This window comes from Caenorhabditis remanei, chromosome III, assembly GCF_010183535.1.
Source record: "Caenorhabditis remanei strain PX506 chromosome III, whole genome shotgun sequence".
Lineage (NCBI taxonomy): Eukaryota > Metazoa > Nematoda > Chromadorea > Rhabditida > Rhabditidae > Caenorhabditis > Caenorhabditis remanei.
The window spans coordinates 14,979,934-15,003,570 of record NC_071330.1 but is presented as its reverse complement, the minus strand read 5'-3'; the positions used below and the strand labels follow the sequence as shown (position 1 = coordinate 15,003,570).

The window sequence follows — 23,637 nt, the reverse complement described above, 5'->3', positions numbered from 1 at the left end:
TTGAAATTTCAGATAAAAACTACTTTTCTGAAAAAACTTGCATTCCTAGGTAATTTTCAATGCAAAATTTGAATTCAGCGTCTATTTTTACCCCTGGCAGCCCGTTTTTCCTAAAAATACGCAAATTGTCGTAAGATCTGATGCATCACTCGGTTGTCTGCACACAATCGGCGCTACAGTAACCCAAAAATTCAAAATTTTGAGCTAAAAACACAGAAAAAAGCAGTTTGAGTGGTTTATTGCCAATAAATCGATAAATAAGGTAAATTCAGTCTGAAAATAAGAAAAAAATTCAAAAATTTTTTTTTTTTCAAAATCTGAAATATTTTTTAGCAAACTTTAACCAAATAGCATACATATATAGCTTTATTAACAGTAAAAATTCATTTTAAGACAAAAAAACCAAAAAAAAACGAAAAATTAATCCATAATCCCTATCCTCGCTGATTAGTCACAATGATGATGGTGATGCTGAAATTTTTTGAATTTTCTTTGATTTTTTTGTTTTTTTTCGATATTTTATACCCCGAAGAAGTGATGACGATGATGATGGTGTCCACCTTCGTAGTAGATCACTTCAGGCGCGTAGCCATAGCCCATTGCTGAAAAAAGTGAAAATTTCAGAGAAAAATTGGGATTTTCTCGTCTTAAATGTAATTTTTCAGATTTTTTTTACTAAATTCTAATTCAGCGCGTCGAGACGCTTCGAATGACTATAATCATGACTAGGTTCTGAAAAAATTCTGAAAATGCGGTCCCGTGGCCGAATTTTCCAGATTTTTGAAAATGTTAGGCCACAGAAAAAGTGATGCTCTACGCTTTTATTTTTTATTCTGATTCTAACTCAAATTGCTTTTTTTCCAGCAAAAATTACAAAAAAATGTTGGAAATTCATAAAGTTACAGAATTTCGAAACTTTTCGAAAATCTTGATAATCTGGAAATCAGTTTTTCTACCGTAACCCGTTCAGATTCGTCTGGAATCGGAAATAAACTAGAATTTTGGATTTAGCTCGTCCAGACGCTTTGAATGAGTATAATCATGACATGATTTGAAAAATTTTCGAATTTTGACCATCCGTGGTACCAAATTTCAGAAAAAATAAATTTTGTCAGAATATAGCCATGATTATACTCATTTGAAGCGTCTTGACGAGCTCATTCTAGAAATATAGTTTTCATCTGATTTGGAGCAATTCTGAATGCGATACGGTAGAAATGGTGATTTTGGGATTTTCGAAAATTCTCGAAATTCTGTAACTTTGCCAGATTTACACAAATCTTAGAAATTATTCTATTTTCGAATTCAGCATGTCAAGACGCTTCGAATGAGTATAATCATGCCTTTGTTTGGAAAAAATTGGGTCTCGCCGCAAAAACTACAGTAATCCGGATCCAGGGTACTGTAGTTTTCGCGTCGAGACCCAACTTGCTCCAAACCTAGGCATGATTATACTCATTCAAAGCGTCTTGACGAGCTGATTCCAAAAATTATAACTATATGGGTCTCGCAGCGAAACTGGACGGGTTACGGTAGAAATGGTAATTTCCAGATTTTCGAAAAATTTCGAAATTCTGTAACTTTTTGAATTTTCAACTTTTTCAAGTGATTTCGCTGGAAAACAAGCAGCGCAACCGGGACTACAAGTAAAAAATCTAAAAATTCAAAAAATTCTGGAACAATCTGAAAAAAAACTCACGATACTGCTGATAAACGGGGTACGGTTGTACCATAGGTGCCGCCTGTGGGTACATATACTGTTGATGGTACGGTTGCATTGCAGACATCGGGATAGCGGCGGCAGACGGTTGTGGGACTGGGTATAGGGGCTGAAAATCAATTTTCTGGGTTAAAAAGTAGATTTTTATCGATTTTTATCGATAAAAATCGACAAAAATCGACAAAAATCGATTAAAAACTCACAACTTGCGGTTGCTGAGCCTGTTGTGGATACGGATTGTATCCCGGTGGGTACTGTGGTTGATTCTGGTAGAGATGGTTAGGTTGAGACATCGGTTGGGGCATTCCAGGAGTGGCGGCGGCCGATTGGGGGCATGTCTGCAAAAAATCGATAATTTTTGCGGTTACTGTAGGTTACTGTACTCACAACAGTATACGGTACCGATGGAGTGGGCGCCGGTGTGTACGTGTTTTGGATGGTGGACGTGGGAGCGGTGATCTGGAAATTTGGAAATTTGAACAGTTTTTTTTCGAATTTTTTGAAATTTTGTGAACTCAGAGCAAAAAATTAACGCAAAATTCGAATTCTGCGTCCAAAACTACCCCTGGACACCTTTTCCTCGATTTTTTACTCAATTTTTGATATTTTGGGTTACTGTAGCGCCCATTGTGTGCAAACACCGAATGATGCATCAGATCTCACGACAAATTGCGTATTTTTCAGGAGATTGCGCCTCGAGGGGTGAAAATGGGTGCTGAATTTGAATTTTGCATTAAAAATTTGCTAGAAATTGGTGTTTTTAAAGGAAATTAGTTTTTAGCTGAAATTTTGATATTTATCACAAAAATCTGGCAAATAGTTTACTCTAGACGAAGAAACAATCAAAAAGTTTGGATTCCGCGTCAAAAACTACCCCTAAACACCTTTTTCAAGATTTTTAAATCAAATTTCGAAAATTTGGGTTACTGTAGCGCGGATTGTGTGCAAACACCGAGCGATGCATCAGATCTTACGATATATTGCGTACTTTCTAGAAAAATGCACTCCAGGGGGTGAAAATACACGCTGAATTCAAATTTTGCATAAGAAATTAGCTAGGAATTCAGGGTTTTTCCAGGAAATGAGTTTTAAGCTGAACTTTTGAGATTTACCACAAAAATCTGACAAATATTTTACTCTAGACGAAAAAACAATCAAAAATTTGGATTCCGCGTCAAAAATCACCCCGAGACACCTTTTCTCGGAGTTTTAACTCGAAATTTCAAATTTTGGGTTACTGTAGCGCCGATTGTGTGCAAACACGGAGTGATGCGTCAGATCTTACGACAAATTGCGTATTTTTTGGAAAAACAAGCCACTGGGGCTAAAAATACACGCTGAATTCGAATTTTGCATAAAAAATTAGCTAGAAATTCAGGTTTTCCAGGAAATTAGTTTTAAACTGAAATTTTGAGATTTCCCACAAGAATCTGGCAGAAATTTAATTCTGGTGATAAATTTAATGCCAAATTTGAATTCCGCGTTAAAAATCACCTCTAGACACCTTTTCTCGGAGTTTTAACTCAAAATTTCAAAATTTTGGGTTACTGTAGCGCTGAATTCAAATTTTGCATTGAAAATTAGCTAGAAATTCAGCTTTTCCCAAGGAAATGAGTTTTTAACTAAAATTTTGAGATTTCCCACAAAAATCTGACAAATAGTTTACTCTAGACGAAAAAACAATCAAAAATTCGGATTCCGCGTCAAAAATTACCCTTAGACACCTTTTTCCGGGTTTTCTAGCTCAATTTTCAAAATTTGGGTTACTGTAGCGCGAATTGTGTGCAAACACCGAGTGATGCATCAGATCTTACGACAATTTGCGTATTTTTTCAAAAAAACAGGCTGTTAGGGGTAAAAATAGGCGCTGAATTTGAATTTCCGATCAAAAAGACCCCCAGATTTCAACTTACCGGTGTACTAGCATAGTGAGACGCAGCAGCAACTGGAGCCGGTGGTCTTTGGGGCGGAGCCTGAGTCATCGGTGGAGCCGATGGCATCGAAGTCTGTGGAGGCAAATGGCCGACGTTATTCTGTTGAGATGGATATGTTCCATTATCGATTAGTCCCGGAAGTGGGTACGGATGATTGGAGAATCCTTGAGAGCCACCGGTAAAGTAGAAAGAGGAAGAAGTGGTGGCGGTGGAGTCCCTCACATCCGGAGCTGTGGCCGTTGTTGGCTGAAAATATTTTATGATAAAATGAAAGAGATTCTGCGTGTTTTGAGCTAAAAATCAAGAAAAATGGTTGAAAATTCGCTGAGTTACGGATTTTCGAAACTTTTCGAAATTTTCGAAATTAGTTTTTCTACCGTAACCCATTCGGATTGCCCCGGAATCGGATGAAAATTATATTTTCAGATTCAGCGCATCGAGACGCTTCGAATGAGTATAATCATGACATAGTTTGAAAATTTTCGATTTTTGACCATCCGTGATACCAAATTTCAGAAAAATTAATAATTTTCAGAATATGATCATGATTATACTCATTCGAAGCGTCTTGGCGGCTAGAATCTGGAAATATGATTTTCATCAGATTTGGAGCAAATCTGACAGAGTTACGGTAGAAATTATGAATTCGAGATTTTCAAAATGTTTTGAAACGTTATAACTTTGCCAGATTCGCACAAATCTCAGAAATTGTTGTATTTTCAGATTCAGCAAGATGAGACGCTTCAAATGAGTATAATCATGCCTAGGTTTGAAGCCATTTGGGTCTCGCCGCGAAAACTACAGTAACCCGGGACCCTTTTTCGTGGTGGGACCCAATCTTCTTCAAACCCGGCCAGATTATACTCATTCAAAGCGCCTTGACAAGCTGATTCTAGAAATATAGTTTTCATCCAAGTTTGAGCGAATCTGACAGAGTTACGGTAGAAATTATAAATCAAAGATTTTCGAAAAGTTTTGAAACACTATAATTTTGTCAGATTTCTACAAATCTCAGAAATGTTTGTATTTTAAAATTCAGCATGCCAAGACGCTTTGAATGAGTATAATCATGCTTATGTTGATTTAGGTCTCGCCGCGAAAACTACAGTAATCCGGATCCAGGGTACTGTAGTTTTCGTGGCGAGACTCAATTTACTCCAAACCTAGGCATGATTATACTCATTCAAAGCGTCTAAACAAGCTGAATTCGGAAATGCTAACAACATTGAGATTGGTAGAATTCTGAAAAAGTTACGGTAGATTTTGTGTTTTCAGATTTTCGAAAATTTTTGAAAATTGAAAGATTGTTGATTTCTGCATTTTCAAATGCACTTTCACTATGTTTTAAACCAGAATAACCACAAAAACCTCGATTTCCAGTCAAAGACACCTACCACCGTCCCATTTCCCATCGGAATCGTCGCCGCCGGTGCAGTTGGTAGAATAGTGCCTGCTGGTGGTGGCGGTGGGAAATCATTCGCCTCTCTAAGTGGAACTTTTTGATTATTATTCAAATTCATGTTAGCCATCAGTTCGACAGGTGGAGATGTTGCTTGTTCGTAGGTTGGCAGGGGGACTGAAATTTATAATTTTGAAAAATTGGAAAAATTTGGAAAATATGAAAAATTTTAAAGAAAATTGTGAGATTTTATGGGAAACAAGTGTCATATTCAAAATCAGCGTCAAAATCTACCCCACGGCGCTTTTTTTTTTTGCATTTTTAACTAATTTTTCGAATTTTTGGGTTACTGTAGCGCCGATTGTGTGCAAACACCGAGTGATGCATCAGATCTTACGACAAATTGCATATTTTTTGGGAAATTTTGCCGCCGGGGGTAAAATGGACGCTGGATTTGAATTTTGCTTTGAAAATTAGATAGGAAATCAGGTTTTCCCAGAAAAAAGGTTTTTTTAACTGAAATTTTGAGATTTACCAATTTACCATCAAAAAGTGGCAAAAAAATGTATTCTGGATAAAAAACTAGTGTAAAATTTGAATTCGGCGTCAAAAAACTATTCCTAGCGGCTTTTTTCCGGGTTTTCTAACTCAAATTTTCGAAATTTTGGGTTACTGTAGTCCCGATTGCGTGCAAACACCGAGTGATGCATCACATCTTACGACAAATTGCGTATTTTTTGGAAAAACGGGCCACCAGGGGTCAAATTGGACGTCGGATTCGAATTTTGCATTGAAAATCAGCTAGGAATTTAGGGTTTTCCAAGAAATCAGTTTTTTGACTGAAATTTTGAGATTTACCAATTTACCATCAAAAAATGGCGAAAAAAAATGTATTCTGGATGAAAAACTACTGTACAATTTGAATTCGGCGTCAAAAATTACCCCTAGGTGCTTTTTAACTCAAATTTTTGGGTTACTGTAGCTCCGATTGTGTGCAAACACCGGGTGATGCATCAGATCTCACGACAATTTGCGTATTTTCTGGAAAAAACGCGCCGCAAGGGGTAAAAATAGACGCAGAATTCGAATTTTGCATTAAAAATTAGATAGGAAATCATGTTTTCCTAGAAAATTAGGTTTTTAAACTGAAATTTTGAGATTTACCAATTTACCATCAAAAAGTGGCGAAAAAATGTATTCTGAATAAAAACTACTGTAAAATTTGAATTCGGCGTCAAAAACTACCCCTAGTCGCCTTTTTTCTAGATTTTTAACTCAAATTTTCAAGAATTTGGGTTACTGTAGCGCCGATTGTGTGCAAACACCGAGTGATGCATCAGATCTCACGACAATTTGCGTATTTTCTCGAAAAACAAGTTGTTAAAGGTAAAAATAGACGCTGAATTCAATTTTCGCATTAAAAATTAGCTAAGAATTCAGGGTTTTTCAGAAAATCGCTTTTTTCGATGAAATTGTGAGCTTTATATTCAAAAACTGGCAGAAAATCGAGTCTAGACAAAAAACTAGTGCCAAATTTAAATTCAGCGTCAAAAACTACTTTTAGCCGCTTTCTTCTCGGCTTTTCACTCGAATTTAAAAATTTGGGTTACTGTAGCGCCGATTGTGTGCAAAGACCGAGTGATGCATCAGATCTTACGACAAATTGCGTATTTTTTCAAAAAACAAGTCAATAGGGGTAAAAATAGGCGCTGAATTCAATTTTCGCATTAAAAATTAGATAAAAATTCAGTTTTTTAGGTTTTTTCCTAAAAAACTGAAATTTCGATGAAAAAAAAAATATTTTCGTCATACCCGAAGTAGCCGGAGTGATGATCACCTCCTCGGTTATCAACGGCCCATGAAGTAGGATCTGTAATTAAAGAATTTCATAGTGTAGATCAAAAAAATTTTGATGTAGATCAAAAATTTTGGTGCTCACCGACTTGACCAACGAGGGATCCACACGATGAACGAAATCGGCAACTTTGGCGTCGTTGAAGAAAATCTGGAATAGATCAATAAATATCAATAATTCCAGCAAAAAAACCATTTTTTACAGAAATTTCTGAAAAAAAATCGAAAAAAAATTTTCGAAAAACTTTTTTTTTCGAAATTTTTTTTCAGATTTTTTTTCAAAATCTCATCTATACACCAACCTGGAACGAGTGTTGCAATGTGACAATTTTCAGCACCGCCCGTTGATTATACGGGCAAACGACCAAGTTCTCAATAGCGGTGGACGTCTTTTGGGAGACGGTGCAGTCGATTTTTAGCTGAAATTCAAGAAAAAATTGAAAATCTTTACGATTTTTATTTTTCTGGATAATTCACTCAATTCCGGTCAATTTAAGCTAAAAATCAGAAAAATTCGATAAAAATTAGCCAAGTTACAGATTTTCGAAAATTTTCGAAAAACTCCGAACTGCAAAATCTACAGTAACCCGGTCGGTTTTCACCCAATTTGTTTGAAATTTAAAAATTTGAATTCAGTGAAAAAAGAGCTTTCAGAAAAGTATAATCATGCCTAGGTTTGGTGCAAGTTGGGTCTCACCACGAAATTCAAATTTCGGGTTACTGTAGTTTTCGTGGTGGGACCCAGTTTGCTTCAAACCTAGTCATGATTATACTCATTCGAAGCGTCTGGAGGAGCTGAATTTGAATATGTAAGAATTTTTGAGATTGGATAAAGTTTGAGCGGGTTACTGTAGTTTCAGATGTCAAAAAATTTCAAAAAATTTTTTTTTTCGAATTTTTGAATTTTTTTTTGAATTTCCCGCCCGTCCACTACTCATTTCTAATTTACTCGATTTCCCAAATAAATCCCATGAATCACTTTAGACGGTTGTCCCAACACGAGCTCCACACGCAGTGCCATATCGTTATTATTTGTGGTCAACACCAGAAATATTGATTTTTTCAGATCTTCATACGGTTTTCCGGCCACTTCGATGACGGTGCCAACCGGACAGCCGGTGTTGATGTCCCGACGGAATGGCATGCTCTGAAATTTTAAATTTTTTGAAAAATCGGAAAAAATCGGTTTTTTTTTTGAGAAAATCGTGGAAAATCTCAGTGGTTTGCAGATTTTTATCAATTTTAAGCAAGAAAATCGGTTTTTTCAACGTTTTTTACTTAAGGAACCTCTAAAAATAACGTTTTGAAGCAAATTCGCATTGGAGCACGTTTGCGTATTTTGAAATTTTGAAACTTGCTGAAAAAGCTGGAAATCTCTGAAATTTTGCGGTTTTTCTTCAATTTTATGTTTTTTTTCAAGTTTTAGAAAGCTGAAAAGGTGTTTTTATTATTTTTCTCAATAGGGCGCGCTTCCATTCTCAGAAAACTTGAATTTTTTTCGAAATATACAAAAATTGGTAAAATTTTGTGATTTTTTATAATTTTCTGTGTTTTTCCGGCTGAAATTCATTGATTTTTTCCTTTTTAACCCCAAAAACCACTAATTTCGCAATAATTAGCAATAGAGCGCACTTTCCTCACCGAAATTCGACAAATACTCGAAATCTCTCGAATTTCATCATTTTTTCTCATGTTTAGTCATTTTCCAGCCAGAATTTATCAATTTTTTCAGTTTTTTCACTCTAATTGTCACTAGAGCGCACTTTCCCCCGCATAAAACTCAAAGTACCCGCAAAAACCCGACTTACCGGTAAAAAGAAGCTTTGTTTGTTGGAAATCATTGTTGGAAATCAAAAACTTGAAAATTCTAGAAAAATTTCGAAATTTCAACGTCGAAAAAAGCGAAAAAAGCGAGAAAGTGTCCGTTATCAGTTGCCATCACCTGCTTATTCCCCCCAATATTTTTATCGCTGTGCAAATAGTGTGAGTCACTTTTTATTGACATTTTTATAGGTTTCTCGATTCGGTTGCTGTGTAAATATCGATTCTCGTGGTTTTTTTTGTGTTTATTTTGAGAAATTTCGAGTTTTCGCAAAAAAACGGAAAATTCAATTTGAATTCCCGCCAAAAAAAAATCCGCAAGTCCGCAAACACCGTCTCTGCGTACAATGCGTCAGATCTTACGACAATTAATTCTAAATCATTTTTAGTATTTTCCAAGCTGAAATTCCTCAATTTCACTCGATTTTTGTGGATTTTTTTCAGATTTATATCAAATGGAGGTACCCTTGAACCTAATAAAGACGGAAAATGCTCGCCGCGCCGCACCAAATATGAAATGTATGGCGGATTTTGTGGTAAATCGCAAAAAAATTTTTTGAAGTTTTTTAACTCAAAAAATTGATTTTAGGTGGAAAAAAGAGGTCGGCGAGGGCTCATTCAGCACAGTTATTGTGCTCGAGAGAAAGAAGGCGCGAAACGCGAAGTGGCGCTGAAAGTTTGCCTAAAACGGCTGATTTTGAAGAATAAAATGGTAAAAAAATAGTTTTTTGGGGTAAAAAACCTCAAAAAACTCAAATTTTCAGCTTTAAACCCTTGAAAATCGCTCTAAAGCACGAAATTTACAGGTAGAATACATCCATCGTGAAAAAGAGGCGCTGGCGGAGCTGAGTAAAAAGGAGAATAGCCATCCGGGCGTCGTAATACTATACGCCACTTTCCAAGACTCGGATAGTCTCTATTTTGTGTTGTCATATGCAAAATGTGCGTTTTTTGAGTCGAAAATTCGAAAAATTCGATGAAAATTGAGTGAAAATGTGTTTTTTTTTTTGAAAAAAAATGGTCGGAAATTGATTTTTGATGATTTTCAGTGTTTTTTGTATGAAAAATAGCTGAAAAATTTTGATTTCGAACAGAAAACTATTGAAACATCGCTTTTTACTGAGAAAATCGACCGAAAATCCAAAAACTCGATGGAAATTGAGTGGAAATGCACTTTTTTGAGAAAAATTCCAAAAAAAATCGATTTTTGATGATTTTAAGTGTTTCTTGATGAAAAATAGCTGGAAAATCAAGATTTTCAGCTGTAATCTATTCAAAAGTTCGTTTTTATAGAGAAAATCCACTAAAAATCGATTAAAAATCGAAAAAATTGACTAAAAGCAATATTTTTTTCGATTTTTTGACTTTTTTGATGAGAAAAAACGGAAAATGTAATTCAAATGCAAAAAGCGATTTTTTTGAGTCGAAAATCGATTTTTTGTCAATTTTTGATGATTTTAAGTGTTTCTTGATGAAAAATAGCTGGAAAATCAAAATTTTGAGTCGGAAATTTGAAAAATGCGAAGAAAATTGAGTGGAAATGGTGTTTTTCAGAAAAAATCAATTTTTCCGGCGGAAATCGATCCGAAATTGCAATTATCCGATAAAAACTGTTTGAAATCGAAAATTTTCCAATTTCCCTATGAGTTGTATTGATTTTTACTGAAAAATCAACATTTATACCAAAAAAATTGCCGAAAATTCACTTTTCCCAGTAAAAATCGACCCAAAATGGCAAAATTTTGATTTTCTGCTCAAAAAGTTACTCTTTTTGTAAATTTCCGGTCATAAATGACCAAAAACTTTTTGATTTTTGACGATTTTCCGGTTTTTTACCTTAATTTTCATTGAAAACTCATTGAAAATACCGATTCTGAACCAAAAAACGGGTCAGAATCGACTTTTTCATGCTAAAATTCATTTTCTGAGTTTTAAAAATCCGATTTTTCACTCAATTCCCCATTAAAAAACTCAATTTTTCCCTATAAATCCACCGTAACCCATCGATTTCCTCAATTTCAGACGGTGATCTGTGGTCTTTAATCCAAAAACAGCCGAATAATCGATTGACAGTGAATGATGCGAGATATTACTCGGCGAGTCTGTTGGATGTACTCGGTAAGCATGATTTAGGCAAAATAATGCGATTTTTGCCAATTTTTTCAGCCGGAAATTCAAAAAAATCACTTTTTAGTGCTGAAAATAGCTGAAAATCGTTGAAAATCGTTGAAAATAGGCAATTTTCAGTGAATTTTAAGCCTATAAACGATAAATAAACGCGTCTGAGGTGCGCCAGATAGCTGAAAAAACGGATTTTTCCGACCGAGAGCGATTTCACGCGATTTTCAGCTTTTTTTTCAGCCAATTTTAGCCATTTTCAGTGAAAAATATGCAATTTTCAGCCGATTTTCAAATCCGCTTTTTAGTCGATTTCCAGTAAAATAATCGGCTAGAAATCGCTCAAAAATGGCTAAAAATAGCAGAAAATCACAGAAAAATCACTGAAAATTGTCAATTTTTTTACTGAAAATCCAGATCCAATCGGAAAAATTAGAAATTTGGCTGAAAATTTGGGTTTTTCAGCTATCTGGCGCACCTCAGACGCGTTTTTGAATCAATTTTTATCCAAAAATAGTCAATTTGAACCGAATTTTTACGAAAATATCCGTTTAGCTTATTTTTTTTTTTCAATTTTCGGCTTTTTTAGCTGAAAATAGCTGAAAAATCGTTTAATTTCAAGGTTTTTACCCCAGAAATGCAAGTTTTAGACAATTTTTAGGCGGAAATTCAAAAACAATCCGCTTTTTAGTCGATTTCCAGTAAATAATCGGCTAAAAATAGCTAAAAATAACTGAAAATCGCTGAAAATTGTCAATTTTTCACGGAAAATCCAGATTTTAAGCCTCTAAGCGTTAAATAACGCGTCTGAGGTGCGCCAGATATCCAAAAATTGAAATTTTGAAATTTGAGTTTGAAAATGACGGAAATCGGTCGAAAAATGGGTTTTCAGCTGTCTGGCGCACCTCAGACGCGTTTAGAAAATAGATTTTAGGTGAAAAAAGCCAATTTGCAGCCAAATTTTAGCGATTTTCACGCCATTTTAGCCATTTTCATCCATTTTCTGCTTTTTTCAGCCATTTTTGAGCAATTTTCAGCCATATCCATTCATTTTCAGTGCACATCCACTCACTGGGAATAATTCATCGAGATATTAAATCCGAGAATGTATTGATTAAAGAAGACGGACGAATTCTGCTGACTGATTTTGGATCGGCGAAAATTCTGAAAGATTTCAGTCAGAATAAGAATGATACGAATACACAAGAGAAGAGAGAAGAGAGACAACCGACTGGAAGGAGGCGGAGCTTCGTTGGAACCGCACAATTCGTCACGCCGGAGGTAGAAATACGGCGTTTTTAGAGCCGAAATATCGAGAAAAATCGGCTGAAAATGACCCAAAACTTATCAAACATGAAGAAAACTCGAGAAAATCTATCAAAAACTGGATTTTCAGCCCTAAAAACGCGCTAAAGGCGCGCCAGATGTAGTTTTTTCACAAATGTTTGAGAAAAATGGAGAAAATCGACTTTTCAGTACTCAAAACGCGCCAAACGCGCGCCAGATATAGTTTGAAAAAAATAAAAATAATTTTAGGGTTTTTAGAGCCGAAAATCGAGAAAAATCGAGAAAAATCGGCTGAAAATGACCCAAAACTTATCAAAATCTAAGAAAATCGTTCTGAAACTCGAAAAAATCGAAGAAATCGACCAAAAATTGAGTTTTCAGCAGCAAAAACGCGCCCAACGCGCGCGCGTTTTTGCGCGATGCAGGTTTTTTCGAAAATTTTGAGTAAAAATTGAGAGAATTGACCAAAAATTGACTTTTCAGCACTTAAAACGCGCCGAACGCGCACCAGCTGTAGTTTTTTTTTTGGGAATTTTTGATAAAAATCGACCAAAATTGACTATACATCACTCAAAACGCGCCAAACGCGCGCCAGCTGTAATAAGTGAGAGTCTGTCTGTGTGTCCGCACATCCGGATGTCTTTTAATGATGGAAATTGGCGGTGGCTGGCGCACTTTTGGCGCGTTTACGGTTCAAAATTTGTTAAATTGTAAACGCGCCGAAAGTGCGCCAGCCACCGCTAATTTCCATCATTAAAAGACATCCGGATGTGCGGACACACAGACAGACTCTCACTTATTACAGCTGGCGCGCGTTTGACGCGTTTTAGGTGACTAAAGTGCTGAAAAGTCAGTTTTTGGTCGATTTTTATCTAAAATTTCTGAAAAAACATGATCTGGCGCGCGTTTGACGCGTTTTGAGTGCTGAAAACTCAATTTTGATGAGTTTTGGATCATTTTCAGCCGTTTTTTTTCGACAATTTAGGGCAATTTTTTTGATTTTTTTTCAATTTTTTTGCTGAAAACTTGAATATTTTCTTTTTTCAGCTTCTAACCGCCGAATTGATGTCACCAGCAAGTGATATCTGGTCATTTGCCGTCACTCTCTATCAATTTTTGGATGGAAAATTTCCATTCGAAGACGTCTCCGAATATCTCATTTTTCGACGAATTCAGGCGGTTCTCTATCAATTTTCAGACGATTTTTCAGATGAGAATGCGAAAGATCTTATTGAGAGAGTTCTCATTAAGGAGGTAAGCGATGGGATGAAAATGGCTGAAAATCGGCTGAAAATGGCATATTTTTCACTGAAAATGGCTGAAAATGGGTAAAATTGACTGAAAATGGCTGAAAAATACTGAAAATCGTTGAAAATCGGCTGAAAATGACTAAAAATGGCGATAAAAAACGCGTCTGAGGTGCGCCAAATAGCTGAAAACCCATTTTTTCGACCGATTTCCGTCATTTTCAAACTCAAATTTCAATTTTTGGATATCTGGCGCACCTCAGACGCGTTATTTAACGAGTAAAAAATTGACAATTTTCAAAAAAAAAAAAACGCGCCCAAGGTGCCCCAGATAGTGTGGAAAACCAACATTTTCAGCCAAGTTTCGATTTTTCAGAGTGAAAAGCACATTTTTGAGCCATTTTTAGTGTGAAAAACTCGATTTTCATCGAATTTTTATCATTTTTCATATAAAAACGCTCTAAACTCAAATTTTCAGCCAAATTTCGCTGAAAAACTACTCTGGAACGCGCCCATGGTGCCCCAGATAGAGTGAAAAACTCGATTTTCAGCCAAATTTTGAGGTTTTCCGATTGAAAACAGCATTTTTGAGTCATTTTCAGCGATTTTTTCTCATTTTTTCCGGATTTTCAGCCAAAAAATGTTATTTTTCATGTATTTCGACAAGTTTTTAGGTACTTTCGCCGAGAAAATCACCCAGAATCCATATTTTCAGCGGTTTTTAGCCAATTTTTCCCTCTAAAACCGCCAAAAATCCATATTTTCAGCCAAATTTCTAATTTTTCCAATGAAAAAAAGCATTTTGAGCCATTTTCAGAGTGAAAACCTCAATTTGCATCGACATTCGCCAGATTTTCAAGTTTTCCCATCGAAAACTACCCAGAATTCATATTTTTCAGCTAAAATTCCACATTTTTCGGCTATTTTGCAGCAAAAATAGCTGTTTCTGTCATTTTTGTGTAATTTTGAACATCTTTTCGGCGATTTTCAGCGATTTTCACCAATTTTCTCTGAAAATCTCATTTTTTCCATCCAAAAATCGAAATTTTCAGCCATCCGCCCGACTGACAAGTGATCAAATCAAAAAACACAAATTCTACGAATCAATCGATTGGAACAAGTTGGCAGAGATTCAACCACCAAATATTTATTTATAGATGAGATTTTTGAGCCATTTTTTAGCTGAAAACTCGAATTTTTGTGTCGAAAAATTTTGAAATTTTCAGATTTTTCACCTAAAATAGCTTCAAAAACGGATATTTTCGTGAAAATTCGGTCGAAATTGATGATTTTCAAATGGAAATGAGTCAAAAACGTGAAATTTTGGCTGAAATTTTCAGATTTTTGCCCATTTTCTGGTTATTTTTGAACATTTTTCGATGATTTCCATGAGATTTTGGCCGATTTTGATGGAAAAATTGTGCGATTTTTTGGATTTTTCATTTTAAAATTTTAAAAATTTCAGGTTTTTTGGTCATTTTTCAGCTGAAAATCCCTTTTTCTGTCATTTTTTGTTCAATTTTGAACATTTTTCGATGATTTTTAACGATTTTGGCCCAATTTGTTATCAAAAATGCGCTGAAATTGATAAATTTTGGCTGAAAATCCCATTTTTTGTGCTAATTTGTATGTTTTTCGATAATTTTCAGCCAATTTTCAGCCATTTTTTGTCTGAAAATTCCCGATTTTTTCATTTTTAAAAGATTTTTTTTTGATTTTCAAATTTTCAGTCCTTTTTCTGTCATTTTTGGCTGAAATTTCCTGTTTTTACTCACTTTCCCCCAATTTTCTGTCATTTTTCGACATTTTTCGACATTTTTCAGCGATTTTGATCGATTTTTTTCGGTTTTTCAGCGATTTTCAGTCCATTTCCTGTCATTTTTTGTGTAAATTTGTAGATTTTTAGTAATTTATTGATTTTTCCCCAATTCTTTGCAATACATTGTATACAAAATGAGCTTTACACTTCTTTTGTGCCAGAAAAACCCTTTTTTTCCCCTTTTAAATCAGTTTTTTATTGATTTTTTGCCCCAATTTCAGTCGATTTCTGAACCAATTACTTTTATCTTCAGCTGTTTATTATAATTCTATCATTTTTTTAAACCATTTTAAATTTCAGACCAATTAAATCATGGCAAAAGTGATCAGAAGTAAGTTTTTGGCTAGAAAACTATGAAAAATTGGCCTAAAAGCTGAAAATGTTCAAAAAAATGAAATTCGCTGGCGCGCGTTCGGCGCTTTTTCATGAATGCGATCAAAATAAACATTTTTCACTACAAAAACATTGATTTCCGACTCAAAAAGTGCAATTTTGGCTGGAAAATCTCTATTTTTATAGTTTTAATGCTGAAAATCGCAATTTTTGGATCCAAATCCTTATTTTTCGAGCGAAAACCTGAATTTCAGTCTGGCGCACCTTCGGCGCTTTCTTCCAGAATTCACGAAGAAACATCAAAAAAATCGATGTTTTTTCGTAATTTTTAAGGAAAAATAACTTTTGCACTCAAAAACGCGCCCAAGGTGCGCCAGATAAAGGGAAAAACCAAAATTTTAGACGAATTTTGAGCCAATTTCAGCGATTTTCGCTCTTTTTTCCGTATTTTCAGACTTATATATATATATATATATATATATATAATTTTCAGACCGTTGGGTATACCGTCCCGACAACAAATGGACTCGTTATTTGCCACGTAGAAACGATGGAATCAAAGAATTCGATTACGAAAAGGGCGGAGCCACGTTGAGACACTACGCTGATGAGATTTCAGAGGATGCGGTACGAATTTAGCTGAAAATTTACAGATTTTGGCTGAAAATCACTGTTTTCAGCGTCCAAAACAAGCGTCAAAACTGTGGATGGCGTGGTTGTATCGAGATTTGGCCGGAGAACCGAAATGGACCAAAAAACATGTGGAAAACTTGTTCGGTGCCGATTTTAAGGTAGGAATTGCACATTTTTCAGATTCAGCGCGTCGAGACGCTTCAAATGAGTATAATCATGACTAGATTTGGAAAATTTTGTAATTTGGGTCCCGCCACGAAGTCATAAAAGGTTACTGTAGCTGAAATATGTTTCCCAACAAATTCAGTCGATTTCCCACAATTTGAGACTAACAACACCGGAAAATGACGAAAAACGAGAAAGTTACAGATTTTCGAAACTTTTCGAAAATAGCGAACTGCAAAAACTACAGTAATCCGGTTGGTATTTGTCTGAAATTTATGAAAATAGAATATTCAGAATCAGCTCGTTGAGAGCTTTCAGAAAAGTATAATCATGACTAGGTTTGGAGCGATTTGGGTCCCGCCACGAAAACTACAGTAGTCTCGATCCGGATTACGGTAGTTTTCGCGTCGAGACCCAATTTGCTCCAAACCTAGCCATGATTATACTTTTCTGAAAGCTCTCGACGAGCTGATTCTGAATATCCTATTTTTATAAATTCCAGACGAAAACCAACCCGATTACTGTAGTTTTTGCAGTTTGAGATTTTCGAAAAATTTCGAAAATCTGTAACTTTCTCATTTTTTGACATTTTTCGGTGATTTTAGTCACAAAATGTGGGAAATCGACTTAATTTGTTGGGAAGAATCATTCCAGCCTGTTTCAGCTACAGTAACCATCGTGGTGGGACCCAAATATTTCTTTAAAAAATTTTTTTCTCAAATCTAGTCATGATTATACTCATTTGAAGCGTCTCGACGCGCTGAATCTGAATATATAAGTTTAGTGGCCTAAATTTAGGTTTCTAGGCCACAAAAAAGTCGATTTTACCTCAAATTTTAGCGATTTCTTTCATTTTTCCACTAGTTTTTCTGCAGATTGGTCGAATGGAAGTGTTCCGTAACACGGAACTAATGAACGAAGAGTTGTGGAAAGTGAAACATCTCATCGAACTGCGTCCAATCGAATTCGCGAATGGAATCGAACCGACGGACGATGACGTCTTCTCGACACGTCTTCAACCGAATGGACGATGTGAAGTCATTCAGGGTGGACACGTCGCCACCGAAAACGATTTGAAATTGGCTGACGATGGGAAACAGGTAGAATTGAGGGAAAAATTGCGGTTAAAAATTAAGATTTTTGAACGAAAATTGGAAAAATTTGCTCAAAATCGGATATTTTCGTGAAAATTCGGTCCAAATTGACGATTTTTGAACGGAAATTAGCAAAAAGCGTGAAATTTTGAGCTGAAAATCGGAATGTAGTGAAAAAGTCACTCAAAAACATCAAAAATGCCAGTTTCAGCACAAAAATTATGAGAAAATCCGAGATTTTGAGACTGAAAATGCTGAAAATTTTAGGTTTTTTATTCAAAAACCGAGATTTTGACATTTTATAAAAATTCTCAGTTTTTGATGACAAAAGTTGATATTTGGCTGAAAATCCGTCATTTTTGATTAAAATCGAGAAAATCCACCAAAAATAATGATTTTAGCACTCAAAACGCGCTTAACGCGCGCCAGATGTAGTTTGTTTCTGACAGTTTCGGATAAAAATTGATAAAATCGACCAAAAATTGAGTTTTCAGAACTCAAAACGTGCCAAACGCGCGCCTTGATGAATATTTGGTTGAAATTGAAGATTTTTGAATAAAAATGAGACAAAAATGTGAAATTTTTAGCTCTAAATCGAAATTTTGTGACTAAAATCGGTGTTGTTAAGGTATTTGAGCCGGAAATTGATGAAAATGTGGTTTAAAATGAAGATTTTTGAACGAAAATTGTAAAAATAAGCTCGAAAACTGATATTTTCGTAAAAATTCGGTCCAAATTGACGATTTTTTAATGAAAATGGAATTTTAAGCTTAAATTTTAAATTTTGTGACAAAAACCTAGAAAATCCACCAAAAAATTGATTTTTTCACTTCTCAAAACGCGCCAAACGCGCCCCAGATGTGGTTTTTTTTCGAAATTTTTGAGTAAAAATCGAGAAAATCCACTCAAAATTGATTTTAGTAATCTCAAAACGCGCCAGACGCGCGCCAGCTGCAGTAAGTGAGAGTCTGTCTGTGTGTCCGCACATCCGGATGTCTTTTAATGATGGAAAATAGCGGTGGCTGGCGCACTTTGGGCGCGTTTACAATTATGCTGAAAACCATGTCGAAAAACGCGCCCAAAGTGCGCCAGCCACAGCTAATTTCCATCATTAAAAGAGATCCGGATGTGCCGACACACAGGCAGACGCTCACTTACTACAGCTGGCGCGCGTTTGGCGCGTTTTGAGATTACTAAAAGCAATTTTGAGTGGATTTTCTCGATTTTTACCCAAAAATTTCCGAAAAAAACTACAGCTGGCGCGCGTTTAGCGCGTTTTGAGTGCTGAAAAGTCAGTTTTTGGTCGATTTTTCCTAGGAATTTCCATATTTTTTCTCAATTTTTCCCATTTTCAGTGGAGCCGAAAGGAGTTGGGACGTGACTTGAACAAGAAGTATCATCAGTATCAGAGTGTCTTCGAGCAGAACGTCTACACGCCTAATAATATCACTGTTCTCAAATAAATCCTCGTTTTTTTCTCGATTTTTCCTTGTTTTTAGCTGTTTTTAGCTGTTTTTAGAGCGTTTTTTTGATGTTTTTTTCAATTAAAATTGTTTATTTTTCATTATTAAAGTTAGAATTTCAATATATTTTATTCCGTGAGCTTCAGCAGTTGCTCCAAGTGATTCATCACGACGTCTCCAGAAACTTCAGAAGAAGAATCGCTTCCCGGAGACTTTTGACCCTTCGGACGTCGACATCTCTGTTGGATTTTCTCCTTCCGCATGCTGATTGGGCGGTGGATCTGGAAATTTTCAATATTATTTTAAGATTTTCAGAATCAGCGCGACGAGAGCTTTCAGAAAAGTATAATCATGCCTATATTCTGAAAATTTTGAAATTTTGGGTCCCGCCACGAAAACTGGAGGTTACTGTAGTAATCACTGTAATCACTACAGTAACCTTGACAAATGTGATTTTCTTAGCAAATTTGATGTATTTCTGACAGTTTCAGCTTTAAAACAGCGAAAAATGTCGAAAAACAACAAAGTTACAGATTTTCGAAACTTTTCGAAAATCTGAAAATCACAAAATGAGCTGAAACTCGGTCGGATTTTGTCTAAAACTGAAAATTCTTAAATTTCTGAAATCAGCTCGTCAAGACGCTTCGAATGAGTATAATCATGACTATATTCAGTGCAAGTTGGGTCCCACCACGAAAACTACAGTAATCCAGGTGCCGCATTTCGTGTCGAGACCCAACTCGCTCTAAACCTAGTCATGATTATACTCATTCGAAGCGTCTTGACGCGGTGAATCTGAAAATATAATTTTCAAGAATATCGGAGCAAATCCCATAGAGTTACAGTAGCTTGAATATTTTCTTGAATATTTAGTAGCTTGAATATATTAGTTACAGTAGCTTGAATATTCTTTGTTGTTTTTTGGCATTTTCTGATGATTTTTGGCTCAAATTATTGGAAATCAACTGAAATAGTCGGGAAAACCAAAAAATTCCAGCGTATTTTAGTATTACCTACAGTAACCCTCTATGGCATCGTGGCGGGACCCAAAAAATTTCAAAATTTTCCAAATCTAGTCATGATTATACTCATTTGAAAGCTCTTAACGAGCTGAAAACGAATATCGATACCTTATGCTTTTTGTAGTATAATCCACACGAATTGCACACCGAACAACCACCGATACGTCTCCAAGTTGTCGTCTTTTCAGTGTGACAGTTGGAGCATTTTGTGGGAATTGATGGTGGTGGAGACGCAGACAGTGTGGAGATAAGGACACCAGTCTGAAAATTATATATATCTGGCTGAAAATCGCTGAAAATCGCGGAAAATTGCCGATTTTCATCCCAAAAACTGCAAAAAAACCTACCGTACTACCGTAATCCGGAGACACAATTACTGGTTGAGCCTCTCCAGTTCCGAATTGAGCGGCAACAATCATGTCGAGCAATTCTTGGGTGTCCAAATTGGGGGTGACAACTACAGTAGGATTAGGAGACACTTGGTTGAGAAGAGTGCTCTCCATTTGGTCGATACGGTGGTTCAAGTAGGCGAACATCTGCAAAATTAGTTTTCCCAACAAATTCAGTCGATTTCCCACAATTTGAGACTAAAATCACCGGAAAATGTCAAAAAATAAGAAAGTTACAGATTTTCGAAACTTTTCGAAAATGTGAAAATATTCAAACTACCGTAACTCGGTGGGTTTTTGTCCGGAATTTATGAAAATAGAATATTTAGAATCAGCTCGTCGAGAGCTTTCAGAAAAGTATAATCATGACATGGTTTGGAGCAATTTGGGTTTCGACGCGAAAAACGGGTCAGTGGACTACGGTAGTTTTCGCGTCGAGACCCAATTTGCTCCAAACCTAGCCATGATTATACTTTTCTAAAAGCTCTCGACGCACTGATTCTGAATATTCTATTTTCACAAATTCCAGACAAAAACCCACCGAGTTACGGTAGTTTTCGCAGTTTGAGATTTTCGAAAAGTTTCGAAAATCTGTAACTTTTTTATTTTTTGACATTTTCCGATGATTTAGTCTCAAATTGTAGGAAATTGTCGGAATTTGTCAGGAAAACTCACATTCGAGATATCAGATTGAAGTTTGTGGAATCCTGGGCACGGTTGTTGGTTCATCGCTTCTGGAATTGAAGGGTCACAGATTACTGTAGTGGAGAGCAACAATAAGCGAGAAACTTTTGAGAATGCTAGACCGGGTTTTGGACTCCTTGAGCGGGTAATCGGGAAAGGTGAAAATATAAAAAAACGGCGAATGATCGGGAGGGACTTCCCCCGTCTAGCCCGCCGGATGTGAAGATGGGTCTCGCGGCGAATGCGCGCGCGCAGCGCGTCTTTATCGATCGAGTCGCGATCGATAACTTCACGGTCCCCTAGTCTCCGAAAAAAAACACCACAGAAAATTTTGATCTACTCTCACAGAACAAAATTTTTGAGAAAACTTGCAGGTCTACAATATTATAAGTCGGAAATAAGAAATTTTCAGTTTTAGAATTATTTTTAGTGCATTGATAGCTGTACACATTTCTGATGGACGAGTTTTAGAATCGGTTCATTATTTTCCGAGAAAATAACAAAAAATCACACTTTCGTTTTTATTTATTTGGGTCCCGCCACGATGGTTACTGTAGCTGAAACAGGCTGGAATGATTTTTCCAGACAATTTCAGTCGATTTCCCACAATTTGAGACTAAAATTACCTAAAAGTGTCAAAAAATGAGAAAGTTACAGATTTTCGAAACTTTTCGAAAATTTCCAACTACCGTAACCCGGTTGGTTTTTGTCTGGAATTTATGAAAATAGGATATTCAGAATTAGTGCGTCGAGAGCTTCCAGAAAAGTATAATCAAGACCAGGTTTGGAGCAAATTGGGTCTCGACGCGAAAACGAGTCCGTGGGTTACTGTAGTATTCGCGTCAAGACCCACATCGCTTCAAACCTAGTCATGATTATACTCATTCGAAAGCTCTCGACGCACTGATTCTGAATATCCTATTTTCATAAATTCCAGACAAAAACCAACCGGGTTACTGTAGTTTTTGCAGTTTGAGATTTTTGAAAAATCTTCGAAAATCTGTAACTTTCTCATTTTTCAGACTAATTATTCTGAAATTGTCGCAGAAATCAAGACTGTTCTTTTGTTTTTATTTTTTCAAGAACAATATACAATTAAAATCTCGGAACGTTTTTATGGTTCCACAATGGAGGCTTGCACTCTCAGATTATCACGACCATATTCATCGAAGGTTCTATATAGGTTGTTTCCTGAAAAAAACGTAGACGTTTTTCACATATGATATGCAGTTTTACCTGGAAAGTCATCCGAGCGGCGGGCTGCTATCCGCAATGTTCCGTGGATTCACTTTGTGACCTGTCAGTAAGAACAAAATTTTCTAGCTTAAGCCTATCTATCAGAGTTGTACGGAATGCCATTTTTCAGTTTCCGGAACCCGGAATCCGGAACTGGAATCAAATTTTCGAAATGCGGAATCCGGAATCCGGAATGACGAAAAAACCCGGAATTTCGGAATCCGGAATCGGGAATGATTCGATAAATTTGCAAGGTCAAGTCATTTTTTCGAGTGTTTTTAATGATATATAAAGTTGAAAACTACTTTTGAGGTTCAAAACCGAAAAAGAAGTAATGCAGTTGTCTTTAAAACTCAAAAAAAAATTTTAAAATTTAAACTTCAGGATTCCGGAAAATTTTGAAAAAAAACCGAATCCGGAACCGGAATCAAAATGTTCATTTTCCGGAATCCGGAACCGGAACCGGAATGTCAAAAGAAACCCCGAATTCCGGAATCCGGAATCCGGATTCCGGACAACTATGCTATCTATTCTTACCTTGATGATATTCTAGATCTCTAGAAGAGTGAAGATTGCTTCCTCTTAAAATCGGTGATTCTTCGGTTGGTTGACTTTCATATCTTTGTAAATTCAGTCTTCCAAAGAAACTCATTGAAATTTCTCCAGAAGGACGATTGCCTTCTCTTAGAATCGGTGATTCATCGTTTCGTCGACTGGCCGTCTTCCAAAGAAAGACGCTGGAACTCCACCAGATTCAGATAACATAAGCATACGGTTGGACATAATTGACACTAGCCTACAAAAACAACAGTTCTGTACATACTTGTCAAAAATCGGACCGGCCCGGCTCGGCCCGGATGCGCGGAAGTGATTTTTTAAAGAACGGAAGTCGGAAGGCGGAAGTAAAATTTTGAAAGCGGAAGTCGGAAGTCGGAAGTGAAAAAATGCCCAGAAGTCGGAAGTCGGAAGTCGGAAGTAGATTTCTTCGCAAAGATTTAAAAACTCCAAAAGAAAATATCATGAAATTCAAAAAAATCAGTGAGAAACTAGTTTTTGGCTGAAGAAAAGCCTATTTTCTGTCCTTTTAGACCATTTTTCCATGTATTTCTGCGAAATATACTTTTCGGAAATTCCACAGTTATGGAATGACGGAAGTCGGAAGTGAAATTCCTTATCCGGAAGTCAGAAGTCGGAAGTAAACTTTTGAAAACGGAAGTCGGAAGTCAAAAGTCGGAATTCCGCGCAACTCTGATGGGTACCCATTTTTTACCGATTTTTTTTGAAATTTTTCGAAAAAATAGAGTAAAAATGCTTAAATTATTGTACTTGTTTCCATTTTTATTCAATTTTGAATGTTTATTCGAAAACTATACTTTTTTCAAAAAATTTCCAAAGAAATCGGTTCGGGGGCTCAAAATA

The 23,637-nt window shown here is 36.1% G+C and overlaps 4 protein-coding genes across 4 annotated transcripts; 2 read left to right on the top strand and 2 right to left on the bottom strand.

Moving 5' to 3' along the window:
- Positions 1–447: 447 nt before the first annotated feature.
- GCK72_011456 (uncharacterized protein) lies at positions 448–8,051 on the bottom strand (the record flags this gene model as incomplete). The annotated part of the gene is made up of 11 exons (XM_053728461.1): positions 448–471; positions 526–602; positions 1,700–1,829; positions 1,924–2,058; positions 2,108–2,179; positions 3,634–3,900; positions 5,049–5,230; positions 6,866–6,923; positions 6,993–7,058; positions 7,210–7,326; positions 7,887–8,051. 11 exons carry the CDS (start codon positions 8,049–8,051, stop codon positions 448–450), a joined length of 1,293 nt encoding a protein of 430 aa, XP_053588038.1.
- A 1,132-nt stretch (positions 8,052–9,183) lies between these two features.
- On the top strand, positions 9,184–14,537 carry GCK72_011455 (uncharacterized protein; the record flags this gene model as incomplete). Its single annotated transcript, XM_053728460.1, has 7 exons — positions 9,184–9,264; positions 9,318–9,440; positions 9,535–9,670; positions 10,751–10,846; positions 11,904–12,127; positions 13,181–13,387; positions 14,433–14,537. The coding sequence occupies 7 exons, from the start codon at positions 9,184–9,186 to the stop codon at positions 14,535–14,537; spliced, it is 972 nt and encodes a 323-aa protein (XP_053588037.1).
- Positions 14,538–15,511: 974 nt separating this feature from the next.
- GCK72_011454 (uncharacterized protein) lies at positions 15,512–18,887 on the top strand (the record flags this gene model as incomplete). Its single annotated transcript, XM_053728459.1, has 5 exons — positions 15,512–15,530; positions 16,026–16,159; positions 16,213–16,323; positions 17,206–17,430; positions 18,780–18,887. 5 exons carry the CDS (start codon positions 15,512–15,514, stop codon positions 18,885–18,887), a joined length of 597 nt encoding a protein of 198 aa, XP_053588036.1.
- A 128-nt stretch (positions 18,888–19,015) lies between these two features.
- On the bottom strand, positions 19,016–21,027 carry GCK72_011453 (uncharacterized protein; the record flags this gene model as incomplete). The annotated part of the gene is made up of 4 exons (XM_053728458.1): positions 19,016–19,168; positions 20,018–20,170; positions 20,257–20,445; positions 20,974–21,027. 4 exons carry the CDS (start codon positions 21,025–21,027, stop codon positions 19,016–19,018), a joined length of 549 nt encoding a protein of 182 aa, XP_053588035.1.
- Positions 21,028–23,637: the final 2,610 nt, after the last annotated feature.